General features: G+C 42.0%; 1 protein-coding gene across 1 annotated transcript in view; it reads left to right on the top strand.

The window, feature by feature from the left end:
- The window catches only part of LOC137503321 (uncharacterized), a 53,305-nt gene extending 43,311 nt beyond the window's left edge, over nucleotides 1–9,994 (top strand). Inside the window, exon 7 of the mRNA XM_068230872.1 lies at nucleotides 9,781–9,994. Coding sequence (XP_068086973.1) covers nucleotides 9,781–9,824 — 44 coding nt within the window. The 3' untranslated portion in view covers nucleotides 9,825–9,994. The remainder of the gene's footprint in view (nucleotides 1–9,780) is intronic.
- The last annotated feature ends 7,628 nt before the right edge of the window (nucleotides 9,995–17,622 follow it).

Below are 17,622 nucleotides of genomic sequence, written 5' to 3'. Positions count from 1 at the left end.
GTTTAACATTCCCACATCTGACGCAGAAAAGTCCATTGAAAATATGAAAACGGTGTCGCTCTATATGTATCCTCATGACATGGTCCTAGGTTCGCAGACAGAAAATGACCTTAAAGAGACCTTAAACAAACCGAACATTTGAGCTGAAAACTAAAAATTCGTCATGAACTAGGAAAAAGTATACATATGGTTTTTCGAAGAGGGGGCAGGGTACCAACCGAAGACAAGATGTTACTAGGAACAAATACTTAGGACTAACTCGACAAAAATCAGGAACGTCATACAGGATCCACATCAGGGAAAGAGCGATAAGAGCTATGACTCTGTTCAGCGCTAAAAGAGTACCAATTATCACGCCCGGCTTGGAACTGATCTAGGAATTTATAGAGACAATAGAAAAAGTAAAAGACCGCTTCCTAAAATGAGCCCTAGGAATAGCAAAAAACGCGCCCTGAAATCTTCCCTATGAACTCGAAAAAGACACCTTCTTCATTGAAGACTTGAGATGTCACTTAATGCTGCCATCAACCTGTCAAGAGAATAATTATTGACACACCGACGAGACAAGCGGATGAAAATAGACGAAAATTTCTACTCTACTGACGCCATGATTGATAGAGGATGGACAGAAGAAACCACGACGTGCGTTCTGCACTGACAAGCCTGGCGATACGTGGATACCACCACAGAATATGCAAGAATACGAAATACCATGAACCCAACAAGGACTCTTCGTGTAGTTTGTGTGACAAATAATACTCCTCCCTTTGCAAGAATCGCAAGAGAACACTACTATATTATACCAGAGAATAAACATCCACACTTCCCTATGTGTATTTGTATGCTCTTATTAATTAATTAATTAAAAGTGCCCACATGTCTCGTCGTGAAAGTATAATAGATACGTAGTGTTCCTCACTTCGTCGTAATCGCCAAGAACCCAATGGTGTCTCTCTGTACTCGAACGTGAACAGTAATTTACAAATTGAGATGCTAACACATCAGAGACATAGAATGAAAGTTTTGTGGCAATATCATCCATATCCCCGGTAACGATTACGGAACCTCCTGAACCTCAGACCAAGTAGTGACATCGTCGATAGTAAGACGACCAAAGCCAACTTCGCTGTTCTAATAGTTTCTGTGATTTGATCCCGGAATGTTTTCTTCTGAAAAGATGACGTCTAGACGTGAACGGCGGTGTCTTCACTTGACCTCAGGTTAACTAATCGATACATATGTACTTGCTCTCTTCACCTTCTGAAGCAGATTCTACTTTCTGGTGCGCTTGAATTTTCATATTTTTTGTGATGTTTGAAGCCATCTCCTTCCCATTTCTTCTCAGTTATAAAAAAAAGGAAATGCTCGATCTGTTGTGAACCTCACTGTGCTGTCTTATCAGTTTACTTATTGTAGTTACTACATGTTCCGTTTCTCTTTGAGTCTGCCATTTGCACGTTTCGGATCACTTTATTCCCTACAGCCACCAACAAGTACAGCCTGACACTATCACTCCACTGGGGGTGATATTTGCACTGTGCCTTTGTGTATTTCGTTCATCGCAATTATGATTCTCATCGCTGCACTTAGGCTGACTTTTGGGTGGTTCACTGGTTTGTATTGACTTTAGATATGTTTGTGTCTGTTATAAAATGTGCACTACGGGTGACAGATCGGGGTGGGCATAGTTTCGTCAGTGGGCGTGCTCAATGAAAGTAGAAAAATTACAGATGGGAAGGAACCTCCTAGAAAACCATCGCATGAAGGAGTCTTGTTTATCTCTGTTGTTACTCAGTGGAACACAGCAGGGCACGTTACGATATCCAGGTGCTACCAGCACGCCGAGTGCTAGAGATCGGTGGCTGTGAGGAGACCTTGGCCAGATCATTCATGTATTAAATCCCTATTTTGTTTGTCATTCAGGACGATATTGAAATAATGAGAATGTTTCCACAGTTATAGACAGACGCTCATTTCTGCGAAGTGATCGCCTCGTGTGATGATGTACATAGCTACAACGGCACTTCTGTTGCCTTACACAAAGTTACTGAGGAAACGGGAATCATTGGCACCAGTTACACATTACAAGATCTCGAACTGTTAAGTGTTAAATACTATCTCTCAGTGAATGGATCATTTGCACTATGCAAGCCATGTTATCTCCATAGTATGTATTAAAGACTATTAACATACATACATACATTATAATTATAGACTGTTATGCCTTTCAGCGTTCAGTACTTCCAGGGGTAACGACTATCTGTCTTTTGTTTCATAAATACATTAACATGTGTGGTTCTCATTTCCAATTACTTGTCGTACAGCACTAGTCGTTTATAATGTTGTGAGTTTCTGACAGCACGGCGCGATTCTTACTAAGTGGACATTTTAGGTCAACAGATGTATAACAAGGCACTGCCACAACTTCTTCAGACGACAGTGCTCCAGGCATAGTGGATTTGATCTTGGTTTGAGGAGCATCAGCATATACTTCAACTTCTTCAATGGCCTATTCAATCACTCGAACCACTGTGGTACGTTATAGCGACAAGACTTCATCGCCTCTGGGGCAGCTCGGTCAATATTTTATGACGTTTGTTACTTATTACTATTTTCAATTTTTGGGTGGTGGTAAGGTGGTATTTGTATTTTATGAGGAACTAAAATTGGGCAGCCATCCACTAATGGAGCAAAAGAATGAAAAGGTCTGACACTTCGAGAGATAAAGGTATCGGCCTAAGAAAGGGAAGGGGGAGATGAAAGTCTCCTCAGGTATCGAAAATGTAATATCGCCGTGGTCGGACAAGAACGAGAGTTAACCAAAGATAGATGAACGTGAGGAGCCTGACAAAATTATGTGAAAGTAATGCCAGGACTCAGCTAACTTCCCCACGGTCACTAACTCACGCTCCAAAATGAAGAGCTCCTGGGGCGCATTTTGTTATCCTCTTACGATTGGCAGGGAATACCATGGATGTATTCTATGGTCCCTACCCACGGGTTCGTACTTATCGGGAAAATAAAACAACAATGTTGTCGCAACCTCAAAACACACGGATAAGAATTACGAAACTTGAAAATGTTGAAAATATACCGAAAGCGATGAATGTGTCTTATAAGGGACAGACTATTCATGAATAGAATTGTAAGAATAAGTACATCAAATCAGAATAGAAATGATAGTAATGATAGGGAATACAATTCAATACAGAAGAGCGGAACAGAAAGTGGAAATGCACGTAATAGAGTCCAGGTGCAGGAGGAAGTTGACTGGCAGCACACGGCGTATCGACATGAAGTACCAGCTTCGTAACATCAAAGTTATCGGATTGATAACTGGAGCACGAGATAACATCCAAGACTTCTTTATAAATTTCCACAAAGTGCTTCAGCTGCCTGTGAAAAGCGTAGATAAAATTGACATCGCTCCAATTCGTGGATCTGTGAACATATTCCGATCTCATTTACACGGACCTGGTTGACTTCATGACAGCAATGTGTAATACCAGTTTGACGAACCGCTCACGCGGTAAGTTGTTGCCATCAAAAGAAATTATTTTTAGAATTACTGGTGGCTTAATAGTGCAGTCAAGTAGATCAGTGAATATTGTTTTAATAGGAATACCGTTGGGAGACCATCCTCTATTAACACCAATCAGAAGCGGTCCGGCACTTCTAAAAATTGAAGGTACCGGAAAGATAGTAAGCCCCACGACGGTCGTGATTATGAAAGACTCCCAAGGCCGTCGGTGTCGGACTAGAACAAGTGTTGACCCAGAGAGGTCGCACAAGAAAGATAAGAGAGAGGAGCCTGACAAGAATTTAGTGGGGAAAATGCCAGGCTCAGCTAGAGGAACCGTGGTCGTCAAACCACGGTCTCAAGTGAGATCCAGTGGTTGACCTTTTAGTGTCCTCTTACGACAAACAGGGGATACCGTGGATGCTCTTCTTAACTCCCAAATCCACTGGGGGTCCTGAAGGCTGAGGTTCGAATCCCGCTCTATACTGGGTTGATATTTTCATCCAGAAATGCGCGTGTTGTCAGGAAGTCCATCTGGCCGTAAATCTGAGGCGAAAACCAAAATGAGCCTGGGGTGTTCCAGTGACCTCGGAAATAAATGGGATAATCTGAAGAAAGATAAAGTGTTATGGATCGAGTGTACGACACTTGTGTCCTGTGTTTCCAGGTGAGCCTGCACTCAGCAGTTGGTGGTATCCTGGTTACCCGCATAACAGTGCTGGTAGGAAGTGCGCCCTTGCTAACGAGACAGGTCTGCTGGCGAACACCGATTGTGCAGATCTCCGGCCCTTCATCTGCGAGATCCCGCTGTGAACATGTACAGTGTTGGTATGTAATAAAGATACTTGTTAATAAGTCGTGAAGTTCTTTCCCCTGTTTCAACACTAACTACACGGAAACTTTACAGAACAGCAAGGTCATCAGTCGTGTATATTCTACGTTCCCCTAAAACAACAAGGTAATCAGACATCAAACAATCTACCTTTCCTTAAAACATCAAGGTCATCGGACATGTAATGTTCTACATTCCCTCAAAAGATACAAGGTCACCAGACATGTACTATTCTGTCTTCCTTTAAAAACAGCAAGGTCATCAGATATGTAATGTTGTGCCTTCCTTTAAAAACAACAAGGTCACCAGACATGACATGTTCTATATTCCGTTAGAAACAACAATGTCATGAGACATGTAATGTTCTACCTTCCCTTAAAAACAAAAAGGCCATCAGACATGTAACGTTCTACCTTCCCTAAAACAACAAGGTCATCAGACATGTGATATTCTATATTCTGTTAGAAACAACAAGGTCATGACACATCTAAGGTTCTACCATCCCTTAAATACAACAATGTCATCAGGCATGCAATTATCTACGTCCCTTAAAAACAACAAGGTCATCACACACATAATGTTCTTCCTTCCTTTAAAACAACAAGGTCACTAGACACGTAATTTTTAGCCTTCCCTTAAAACGACAAAGTTATGAGACATGTAATCTTCTACCTTCCCTTAAAAACAACAAGGTCATCAGAAATGTAATGCTCTACCAACCTTTAAAAACAACATGGTCACCAGACACATGATGTTCTACCTTCCCTGAAAATCAGTAAGGTCATCAGACACGTAACGTTCAGTTTTCCCTTAAAACAACAAAGTTATGAGACATGTAATGGGTTACCTTCTTTTAAAAATACAAGGCCATCTGGCATATGTAGCGGGCATTGAGGTTTCACGCCATTGTTGATAGAAGTGTGCAACTGTGGTTTTCTCTACTGTCTCTCGACTCGTTCGACAGTTTACTCAGGGACCGTCATCATTGTGGAGCTCAAATGTAGAGCTGATAGTTTACGTACAGCGATGGAACGACTGCGAACAGAGCAGCATTCAGTAAAGATCTCCATGATTTTGAACGTGATACACGAACCGGAAAACGCATGAGGGACATGAAGTCCCCGCAATTCCCTCTGTTTTATGGTGAAAATACCACCAGGTACCGTTCTGAGACATTCCCAGGTAAAAATAAAACACGGCGACTAAGTGCTACTGCCGAGGAGCAGCCTCCTGAATTGTGATCCACGGCAGACCGTCACACACGTCAAGAAACCTCGCTCATCGAAGGCCCGCAAAAGTCTTCCATTATCCATCCCTACAGGCAGCTTTCAGAGGCCATTTGTTGGGCATAATCTTTACCTGGCTTGGGAATTGGAATCCCAGTGCCCTTACGCCATATGCTGTTGATCAGTCACTCAAATGGTTATGGATTTTGTACGGCCCAAGAGACGCTTTGCTGCACTCCTCAAGTCCATCTCCATGAAGGGCGCCTGAGATGGTGTGCCACAACCTCGCGCTTTATAACAAGAACTGAGCATACCTGCCGAAATTGACGGGAGATGGAGATGAGTAGGTGAATTGTGTACTCTGACGATACGCGGGAGTTCTGCCCACACTTGCGATGATGGAGTATGTGCCGTCACGGAAGACACATACTATACCTGCCATCTCGAATCCTTTAGCCCGTAGGTGTTTAATTACTATATGTTTGGTCATCTGACTAATTGCGAGAGATGCCGGAGGAGGAAACACTTGTTTGCTCTGCCGCAGTCGCAATTCCCAGCGCGGTTTTCAACAGACCCGCAATCACTTGGCGTTTGGAAAATTACGGCCAGTTTTCCCATGAGGTAGGCCGTGTTTCGGCACTTCGGACTGTCCTTGTTATCGCCATCCATTTGCTGTGGTGATGTTATCTGAGTTTGCGTTACATTGAAAAGCTAGGGAAAGAACGCAACAGGAAAGTACTCCAGTGTAACTACGGGGGATCCAAGAAGACTTACGTACTTCAGGTTTCAAGTCAAAAGTAGCACAACCTAAATTCAGCAAATTGCCTAATCATTTGCTTGCATCACTGAAATCTGCAGGACTCCCAAAGTGAGGGCTGGCGCTGTTCAATGATGAAAAAGATGAAATAATTCTACTTTTCTACTTAAAATAAAGTTAGAACTGTTGGTCTTGTCGTTCCGTTTTCCTGCCACTTACTGACTCAGTTGGTTCCATGGAGCCTTGAGGAACCTGAAGAAGCCTTTCCTTGACCTTCAGGTAGACAGTGGTCATGCGGGAGAATTATATTTCCTTTTTGGGTTGATGTGGTTAGGCTTGAGTAAGCCGGTGCTGAGATGCACAGTTCCACTGACCGAACTCTCGCAATGTTCTCGTTAGAGGAATTTTGTACCGTCTTTTTGACATTGAACATTGATGGGTTTAGGATGGTTCTCTATCAGTAAGCTGACAGACTTCCACTCTGCAGCTTTCCTACAGCCTCTTGAGCTTCTGCGGGGCAATGTACGTCTGACACTAAAAGGACACTCTTCAATTTTTATTGGCATAGCAATAGTCAAATGGCAGAATTAACGGCCTGGTTGGGTCACACCCACTGTGGGTGGAGGCGATTGATAACAACGAAGTTATTCCTATCTTTCGCAAGAGGCGACTAAAAGGAGCCCTAGAGGTTCTTGATTTGGGATCGCTATTTGACGACCACTGCACACTTAGCTTCAACTTACTTGAGGAACGATCCTCTTTTTCATCTGTCTTACCCGACCTTCCTTGGCCAACACTACTTCGTTTCTGACCCCTTAGGTATTAGGTAACTTGCCCTGGGGGTCATTCATTTTCAAGGTCTTCGTGGCCCGTGTCTTTCTTTGGCTGATGCCTTCATTTTTCGACGTTATCATTTTAACCTCTGTTTAGTGTTAATATAGGGTGGTTAAATTATAACCACCACCACCACCACCACCACAATGGTTTCCCTTGAGCAGATGCCAATGTAGAGCTTTAGGGTTGTTTTGCGGGGAACTGTGATCAGAGACACATTTCGGACAGAGGTTTAAAAAGCTACTAAACTCGGTATCTGACGGATATTTCTCTTTAACTTCTGTCCGAAGGCAGTGACTTCTATCTGAAAGACATCACCTTCTCATCATTGTTTTCGGAAGCAGTTTCTAATTTATTTACAGTCACGTCGCGAATCTCACTCTGTTGCCTTCTCAGTTTCTTCACTGTACCTACTGGAACATCCGATTTTGTCCGAGTCTGCCGTTTTCAGCATTCCCAGCAAAGACGACACGTCTGTGTGTTGGTGACACATCACATCACTGTCTAACACAGGTGGTGATATTAGCGCTCCGCCTTCATCACAACTGGGATGCTCATGGCCTCTTGCTCGCTCATGTTTCGCTGTTTTGTGTTTACAGTAGTTGCGAGAACATAACGGTATCTTATTATCGGCTATAACATGTGCACTACAGATGACAGATCGGTAATATCGGGATCATGGAGATGGATGGGAATAGTTACACACACAGGAATACTTACAATTAAACAAAATATTAACTATGAGGTCCTGGGTTCAAAAGCTTGTGAGAAATAGCCGTGAACCATTAGTCTCTTAGAAACCAAGGACTCTTGTTACTCTCAGTGGAACACAGCATGGCCGCGTGCTACCCAGCTGTTTCCTAGCGGGATCGTCTATAATATTGTGGGTCTTGACACGCCTCGTACTGGAAGACACGGAGATCATCTTCCTTTGCGCAGCACCAGGATCAACTTCTTCCCTGCCTATTCAATCATTCTACGGCCCACATCCACGAGGGTTCCCGAAAGGTGAAGTTCGAATCCCGGTCTACTCTCGGTTGATATTTTAATCTCGAAATGCACGTGGAGTCTGGAAGGGCATCCGACCGTAAATCTCCGGCCAAAACCAAAATTTCCTTGGGATCTCTAGCGACCCCAGAAACAACTGCGATATTCTGAAGAGAGAATAATTGTATGGATCTACAGTGCGACTCGTGGTGGCGGTCTGGTGAGCCGGTTAACGGAGCCGCTCCTCAGGGCTGCGGTCTCGATCTTTAGCCTTCATTTTTCGTTTTTCACAATATTATCTCTAACATCTGGAGTCTTTGTAACATGCTGAGTTATGTCGCTGTGGTGAATTGTCAAATATTTCTATTTAAACGGAAACAATTTATATGAGTCCAACTTCGTCCGCCGCAGTAACAGAGAATGTATAAACAGCAGACCGGTCCTAAATATTTTCAAAGTTGCTTTTTCGCTAAATAGTAAACAGAACTAATAATAGCTCTGTTTGTAATGAGGTACACATGTCTGGAGCTTTCCGCCTACAAATTGTTTAAAAATGGTGTCACGTTTCTATGTAGGAAAATCAAAGATTCGTTCTGTACGTCTCTCAGTCACGGCCATCCATCATCGTTTGACCAGATTCACGTTAGTCTCGTGACTGACTGAGATCAATGTTCTAGCTGTGAGGCGTTAAACACTTGCTGGTAGGCCTGAGAGGAAGACTGTTATGCTACCGTATTGAGGTGTGGTGTGTAAGGTGTCCGTGTATTGTGCGACGTGTGGACGTTAGAGTGGCCCTTAAAACCCATGCTTACCAGTATTGACATTGACACCTGCACTGTGGATATGTAACATTGTCAGGCTACTACCCATCCACACAGTACATCACAGCATGCAGAGTTACAATATAACTTTGTCAGGCTACACATCCACACAGTACATCGCAGCATGTACGGTCACAATGTAACTTTGTCAGGCTATTACCCATCCAGAGTTTACATCCACACCCTGCACTGTTACTAGGAAACATGGCCTGGGCATCCATTCATATCTTATATCACAGACTGCTCGGTTGTATGAAAACATTGTCTGGCGATTCATCTAACCTCCACATCACAGCCTGTACAATTTCTTGGTAACAATTTCTGGCCATCCATCCATACCTTACATCAAACCTGCACGGTTACTAGGTGACACTGTCTGGCCATCCACCATGGCCGGACTTTACTAAAGCCGTGACATTGGAGATCCGACAACGTCGCTTGGAGTCAAGCATATGACTTCTGTGTTCGTAATTTGTAAACAAGTCTAACGTGGTGTATCATTATATTTTGTGTTGGTTAACTTGATGGCGCTGTTTAAAATTCAAAGCATACAGAAGATATTTTATGTGCTATAGTTTAAAATATTAATCTACACGCTATTTGGCATCCTGGAACGGCATTAATTTTCGGCGAAGGTGAGCTTTCTCATGTTGCAGTATGTATAAGAGTGACAATCCACACCGTTGTTTTAAGCCATTCTGTGTTTGTATTTTTAAAATTGAGTAGTTAGAAAGAGCAGAATTATTGTGTTATTTTATTTTACATTGCACAAATATAACAACTAAAGCTAGGCTTAATTTCAGATGCCAAGGCATTGCTGTGTTCCTTCGTGCTCCAGCAACTATGATTCTAATAGACAGTTGTGTGGTGCCAATTATAATGTATCTGTTTTACAAGTTTTTGAAGCTGAGAAGAAGATAAGAGTGCAGTGTTTGCTAGGATTAAGGTCTGCAAAATATAAAGAAATATATTTAAGCAAGGACATGTTTGAATTAGATTCCGATTCATTGAACATAACTGACGAAACAGATATACGCAGTGAATTTTCCAGTGTGCTAGTGAAATAGAAGTAGACTTTGATAACATGTTTCCTGTCATTTACGTTTCAGGTTATGTAGCTTTAAGCTAGCCAGTAAACTTAACTGCAGATACTGTATCTCGAACATATCAAATGAAGCAGTGGATAGCTTAAACAGAGGTGGATTATCGGTCCCTTCACAATTGCTCTTAAATGTGTGTACAAGTATATATAAGATCATGCAGATTTTAACCTCTGAGGAATATGAAGTAGCATTCTTCAGAAATTTGTATGGATTCAGCTTGCTAGGCAAAGTGTAAGTGATACAACGGAGTGCTGCTCATATTGTGAAAAACCTCTATATTAACTTATCTTCCTACCTTTGCCCTATTCTGCAAATATTTTGATCAACAACTACACGAAACATGTTAATGATGGTGATGCCATGGTTAAGAGTTCTGGCAAGGAAAGGAAACTGATGACCCCGGAGTAACTTGATTCCCAATGCTCGAAATGTATTTTGATGAACATAGATAGATAGATAGATAGATAGACAGATAGATAGATAGATAGATAGATAGATACATAGATAGATAGATAGATAGATAGATAGATAGATAGATAGATAGATAGATAGATAGATAGATAGATAAATGTCTTTATTGGCGTTGTTAAGGCCATTAGGCCTTCTCTGACACTAAACCAATTACTATACATTAAAGCCATAAGTAATACTACCGTAATTAATACTAGAAGACACAATTTAAACACAATCAAAATATACATACATACATACATACATTATCATTATAGATTGTTATGCCTTTCAGCGTTCAGTCTGCAAGCCTCTGAGAATTAACTAAACGTCGCCACAATCCTCGATTTGCAACTAGTGTTGTGGCCTCATTTAGTTCTATACCTCTTATCTTTAAATCGTTAGAAACAGAGTCTAACCATCGTCGTCTTGGTCTCCCTCTACTTCTCTTACCCTCCATAACAGAGTCCATTATTCTCCTAGGTAACCTATCCTCCTCCATTCGCCTCACATCAAAATAAAACAAATAAAATTCCACCACAGTGTGACATACGTACATCAGCAAAAATAATAATAATAATAATAATAATAATAATAATAATAATAATAATAATAATAATAATAATAATAGCTAGTAATGGTATTGTAGTAGCACTATCAGTGAAGACCAGAAATGCACAGGTCAATCGCATCCTGCTGTAACTCTTAACACTCTTTTAAATGACACTGTAGTTGGTATTCCTCTCACGTCGTCTCGTAAACGATTCCATTCTCGTGCGGCAAACATCGAGAATAAGCTGTTATATGCGGCAGTTCGATGGTGAGGGATGATGGGCAGGTTGGATGTTTGAGCCCTTGTATGTCTGTCATGAACCTTTGAGAAATAATGGAACCGCGAAGAAAGAACTCGATGGAGGAGAGACAAAGTATGATGGTTACGACGAACATGGAGTCGCGACCACTCAAATTTTAGGAAAGATGGTGACACGTGGTCATATTTTCTTAAATTGCATATATATCTCACACATGCATTTTGAGCGCGCTGTAGCCTTAGGGAAAATTGCGGCCTCACGTCATTGAAAACAACATCACAATAGTCAAAATGTGACATTACAAGAGCTTCAATTAATTTAATTTTAAGCTTTATTGGAAATATATGTTTATATTTATATAAAGAATGTAAAGCTGAGTAAACTTTTTGACATATATGTAAGACATGTGGAGACCAAGTCATGCGTTCGTCCATGATAACACCGAGATTCTCCACTTGTGATACAAAAGGAATTGGAACATACTGAAGTATTACTCTTGCCAACGGACGTTTAGTTATACTCATTATTTGACTTTGATGCCCAAGAAGGATTACTTGCGACTTTGTAGGGTTCAATTTCAGGCCGTGCGCAGCAGACCAATCACTAACAGCATATAAGTCAATGTTTAGTAAGTCGATATTTTCCTGGAAGTCTCGTGCTGTAGAGTCTGTGTAGAGTTGAAGATCGTCAGCGTACATATGGTAGTTGCAGTGTTTTAAATTCGATGATATGTCATTCGCAAAGAGTGCGAAAAGAAGAGGACCAAGTACAGAGCCTTGAGGGACTCCTCTATTCACGTGGCGCCACGAGGAAACGATTCCATTATTACCTTTCACACATTGTTGACGTTCGTGAGGATAAGAATGCATCCAAGCAATCGTACTCTGAGAAAAATGTAGAGCTTTCAGTTTTACTAGTATAATGTGAATGTCTACGCTGTCGAAAGTTTTACTGTAATCTAGTAGTACCAGAACTGTGAATCGTCCTCTGTCTATTGCCTGTCTACCATCCTCAGTCACTTTAAGTAAGGCTGTAGTTGTACTGTGTCCTTGTCGGAAACCGGACTGGAGAGGATTAAGGAGATTGTGCGTTTGAAGATAGAAAAAGCTGAAAAAATACAGATTGGACGATAGTCCCCCTCGTTCGAATGCGTTTGGCTTTTCGGAAGAGGTAGCACAATATCCTTCTTCCAGAGAGTTGGATATGTGGAGTATAGAAGAGAGAAATTGATTATATGAGTTAAGGTTGGTAATATACAATCAAGAATTAGTTTGACCATGTCAGTCCCAATCTCATCAATTCCTTTTGCTTTCGTGCTTATTCTGAGGACTGCTTTTATGACTTGGAAGGGCGTCACGTGACTGAAATAGAATTTCTCTTGTCAGGGGTAGGCTGTGTATCGTAATAATTCATAAGTCTCTGTTTGTCGTCAGGTCGTACTGCGGAGCAATTAGCAGTAAAGTACTCGTTAAGAGTCTCGAGAGGTACTGTAATTTCTTCTCTGTTCTTGTTCTTCGTAAGTCAAAGCTTATTAATAGATTTCCAAAATGTCGTCGATGTTTTACCGTCAGGCGTAATTAAACTGTAAGCGTGTCTCAGTTTAGCATTTCTTATTTGTTGTGTTGTCTTATTTCGTAACTTCCTATATTCGTCAAAGTTTTGTATGGTAGGGACATTTTTGTATTGTCTGTGGGCGCAGTCTCTTTGTTTCATTAGTTGTCTAATTTCGTCATTTAACCACTGGGAAGGTGCTTTCGATATTCTCGCTCGCCGCTTTGGGGCATGCTTGTCAAATAGTTCCGTTACTTTGCTATTAATGAAGTCAACTTTGTCGTCTAGATTGTTATAAGTAGTATATTAGGACAGTTCAGCCGCCGCCTCCGCCTCAGGGCTCCCAGGGGCCCCTCCACCTCCGCCTCACGGGAGGCCCTCCCAGAGGCCTCCTCCGCCTCCACCTCCCGAGGGGCCTTCCCAGAGGCCTCCTCCGCCTCCCGCGGGAAATTTGAATTTGTAAACAAATCCACGTGTTTTTTGACAGCCACGTGCTTTCTGACAGACAACAACGCATCGCTAACCTCAGTACTGCCATCTTGACGGGCCTAAACCTTAGTGCTACCAACTTAACCTAACTAGCGTGTGGTAAACAAAGCCACGTGCTTTTTTGACAGCTGTCATCCGCCATCTTTAAACCACAGAGCACTGTGCTGCCCTCTTAATCGCAGTAGCTGCAAATTCGTCACCTGTCATACGCAGTGCTGCCATCTTAACGGGCCTAAACCTTAGTGCTACCAACTTAACATCACTAGCGCGAGATAAACAAATCCACGTGCTGTTTTGACAGCTGTCATCCGCCATCTTTAATCTATACAGCACAGTGCTGCCCTCCTTAGCTACTTACCTTTGAAATGTGGTGGCGGATAATTTGAAAAAAGCTTTTTGACAGCAGCCATCTTTAATCTAGAGAGCACCGTGATGCCCTCTTTAGCTAGATACCTTTGAAATGTGGTGGCAGGCAATTCCACATGACAGCAGCCATCTTTAATCAAGAGAGCACCGTGCTGCCCGCTATGTGGTGGCGGCAATTTGAAAAATTCTACATGCTCTTGTTTGGAAACAAACTCACGCGCTTTTTTGACAGCTGTCATCCGCCATCTTTAATCAACAGAGCACCGTGCTGCTATCATGCGGGCAATTTCGTTAGCTGTCATCCGCCATCTTTAATCCACAGAACACCGTGCTGCCCTCTTTATGGCTACTATCTTAAGCACGTAGTAGTGGGCAATTTGAAAAATTTCTGTTAGCTATCATCCGCCATCTTTAATCAAGAGAGCACCGTGCTGCCATCTTTAGCTAGATACCTTTGAAAAGTGGTGGCGGCAAATTGAAAAATTCCACGTGCTGTTGTTTGGAAACAAACTCACGTGCATTTTTGACAGCTACCATCCGCCATCTTTAATCAAAAGAGCATAGTGCTGCCCTCTTTAGTTAGATACCTTTGAAATGTTGTGGCGGCAAATTCCACGTGCTCTTGTTTGGAAACAAAGCCATGTGTTTTTTGACAGGTCTCATCTGCCATCTTTAATCAACAGAGCACCGTGCTGCTATCATGCGGGTAATTTCGTCAGCTGTCATACGCCATCTTTAATCTACAGAGCACCGTGCTGCCCTCTGTAGTAGCGGGCAATTTGAAAAGTTCTGTTAGCTGTCATCCGCCATCTTTAATCAAGAGAGCACCGTGCTGCCATCTTTAGCTAGATACCTTTGAAATGTGGTGGTGGATAATTTAAAAAGAAAAATTCTACAGCAGCCATCTCTCGACGCTAATTGCTTAAGATGGTGGCTATACATGACTCCTTAAGGGTGCTTAGGCAAGATGGCTGCTATACATAGGTTCTTATGAGACGCCCTTGGGATGCTTGCGCAAGATGGCAGTTATACATGACTCCTTATGAGATGCCCTAGGGATGCTTGCTCAAGATAGCGGCTGCTCTTATAGGACGGATTAAGGGTCCTTGCACAAGATGGCTTGAGACGCCCTAAGGATGCTTGCGCAAGATGGCGGACACAAGATGGCGGCTATACACAACTCCTTATGAGACGCTTTAAGGGTGCTTGCGCAAGATGGCTGCCACTCTTATGAAGAAAGCTAGCTTAGAGGCTAACGTGTCGTGCTAGTTCGATTCATTAAATTTAGGGCTTAAATGCAAAATGTTAAATATCTCGAAAACGGTGCACCGTAGAGCAAAACGGACAAAATTGTTCTGCCTAATACGTAGGTTCGCAGTATGAGGAACAAGAAAACCATAGTCTAATGATGGGATCAACGGTTCGTTTCCTACTTAGGCCCTTTGGTATTTGCTCTGTTTTAGCTTGTATTGAAGCGAGTCTTCGTAACATGATCAGGTCTAGCTATGGTAGAGAGTATAACGTACCGTGCTGGTTTGATTCATTAAATTTGGGGGCTTAAATGCAAAATGTTAAATATCTCGAAAACGGTGCATCGTAGAGCAAAACGGACACAATTTTTCCGCCTAATACGTAGCTTCGTAGTATCAAGAACAAGAGAAAACATAGTCTAATGATGAGATCAACGGTTCGATTCCTACTTAAGCCCTTTGGCATTGGCAGCTATCTACTTCTACAAGATGGTGGCTGCTCTTATGAGACAAAAGATGGCTTCAGACGTCCTAGGGATGCTTACGCAAGATGGCGAACACAAAATGGTGACTATACATAGCTCCTTATGAGACAGCCTAGGGGTGCTCGCACAAGATGGCGGCTACTCTTATGAAGAAAGCTAGCTTACAGGCTACTGCGCAAGATAACAGCTGCTGTTATGCATGCGGTGGAGGGCAATTTGAAATTCTATGTGCTTAATCAACAGAGCCCCCTGCTGCCCTCTTTAGCTGAAATGTGGTGGTGGATAATTTGAAAAATTCTTTTGACAGCTGTCATCTTTAAACAATGGCAACTATACATAGGATGTTAAGGCCTTATCCTTCTCCTTCTCCTCCTCCTCCGCCTCTTATGTCAAGGCATAGCTTTATATCGAAAAAGTTTAAACCTGCGTCGCGAAGGCAAGCGTGTGCAGCGATAACATTATTGTGCATGTTTAGACTATCGAAACCTAAGAAGAGTAGAATCAAACGCTGTACTCGATACAACATGTGATCAGAACATTAATTGATGTGTTCAGAAAACAAAATAAGTGATGAAGACTAGAATCGAACACTGTACTCAATACATCATGTGTTTAGAATATGTCAGGGGATACCCTTGTTCTAAGATCAGATTGAAACATAACAAGACTAGAATAGAACACTGTAATCGATGTTGTTAACTTCAACATGTGATCAGAACATTGATTGATGTGTTCAGAACACAAAATAAGTGATCATGACTAGAATCGAACACTGTACTCAATACAACATGTGTTTAGAACATGTTAGGGGGTACCCTTGTGTCTAAGAAGATCAGAATGAAACATAACAAGGCTAGAATCGAACACTGTAATCGACGTAGTTAACTTCAACATATGATCAGAACATTGTTTGATGTGTTCAGAGCAAAAGTACAATTTTGATGATTTGCTTAGTGTAAAATCAAAAACTATGGAAACACACTGTGCACATATCGCGTAGCTAACTCGCTCAGTAAGCGATATTGCAAAACTACAACTTCAATGATTTGCCTAGTGTAAAAATCAAAAACACACTGTACCCATACTGCGCAGCTAACTCGCTTGGTAGACGATATAGCAAAAGTACAACTTCAAATTATTTACCTTCCATCATTCGTCTTGTGTGAAAATCAGTCGAACAAGTTATAGCATAAACATGTAACATGAAATATCAGTCAATCTGTTGGCATGGGTTACAAGTATGTAGCTTATGCGGGAAGTAAAATTAAACAGAACGCTAGTGCTATAAGGAATACTCTGCTTACATTTAAGTCCCTAGCTGTTGAACAAGTTATTACATAAATATGTAACATGAAATATCGGTTCGGAAACATATTGTTTCAATCTGTTGACATGGATTACAAGCATGTAGCTTGTGCAGGAGAGGGCTACTATGCAAAATGCTGAGCCGAAAAAGAAATCGTGATAAGGTACGGAACCCAGGGGTTACATCTTATCAGAAGGGCAAAAAGGATGAAAGGACTCTTCCTCCTCCTTACCGCACATTCCTTGTAGGGCTAATTGGCTAAAGGGCTAATGGGCAAAAGGGCTAATGGGCTAAAGGACTAATGGGCTAAAGGGCTAAAGGAGCAACAACCTCATCGATTGCTATCAGCAAGAACGCTTGTACTTTGTTAAGTGTAGAAAATTAATCTTTATTGGTAAATGGTTTTATGTTCAGAACAAGGAATGGAACCTAGGGGTTACGTCTTTCCTAATAAAATCCCCGAGGTGCGATGAGTTACGTTTTTCTAACTAGTGTTTGGAACACTGAACTTTTCAAGATGATAGCAGAGAGGTTAGCAATGTTGTGTTGTTGGATTTTAAATTCCACGCTATAACATGCATAAGGTGGCAGCCTTGAGGTTTACCGCCGTAAAGATGGCAAGAGTGAGGTTAGCAATGTTCTGTTGTTGGATTTTAAATTCCGCGCTATAACATGCATAAGGTGGCAGCCTTGAGTTTTACCGCCGTAAAGATGGCAGCAGTGAGGTTAGCGACGCTCTATTGTCCTCCAAAGTGAGGTTAGGGGTCGTCAAGGAGACAGCTGTCAAAAAATCACGTGGCTATGTTTACCAAACAAGAGCACGTGGCTGTGAC

The sequence above is a fragment of the Anabrus simplex genome, chromosome X (genome assembly GCF_040414725.1).
Source record: "Anabrus simplex isolate iqAnaSimp1 chromosome X, ASM4041472v1, whole genome shotgun sequence".
Classification (NCBI taxonomy): domain Eukaryota; kingdom Metazoa; phylum Arthropoda; class Insecta; order Orthoptera; family Tettigoniidae; genus Anabrus; species Anabrus simplex.
Note: the sequence above shows the minus strand (reverse complement) of the source record. Positions and strands in the feature narration are given on the sequence as shown.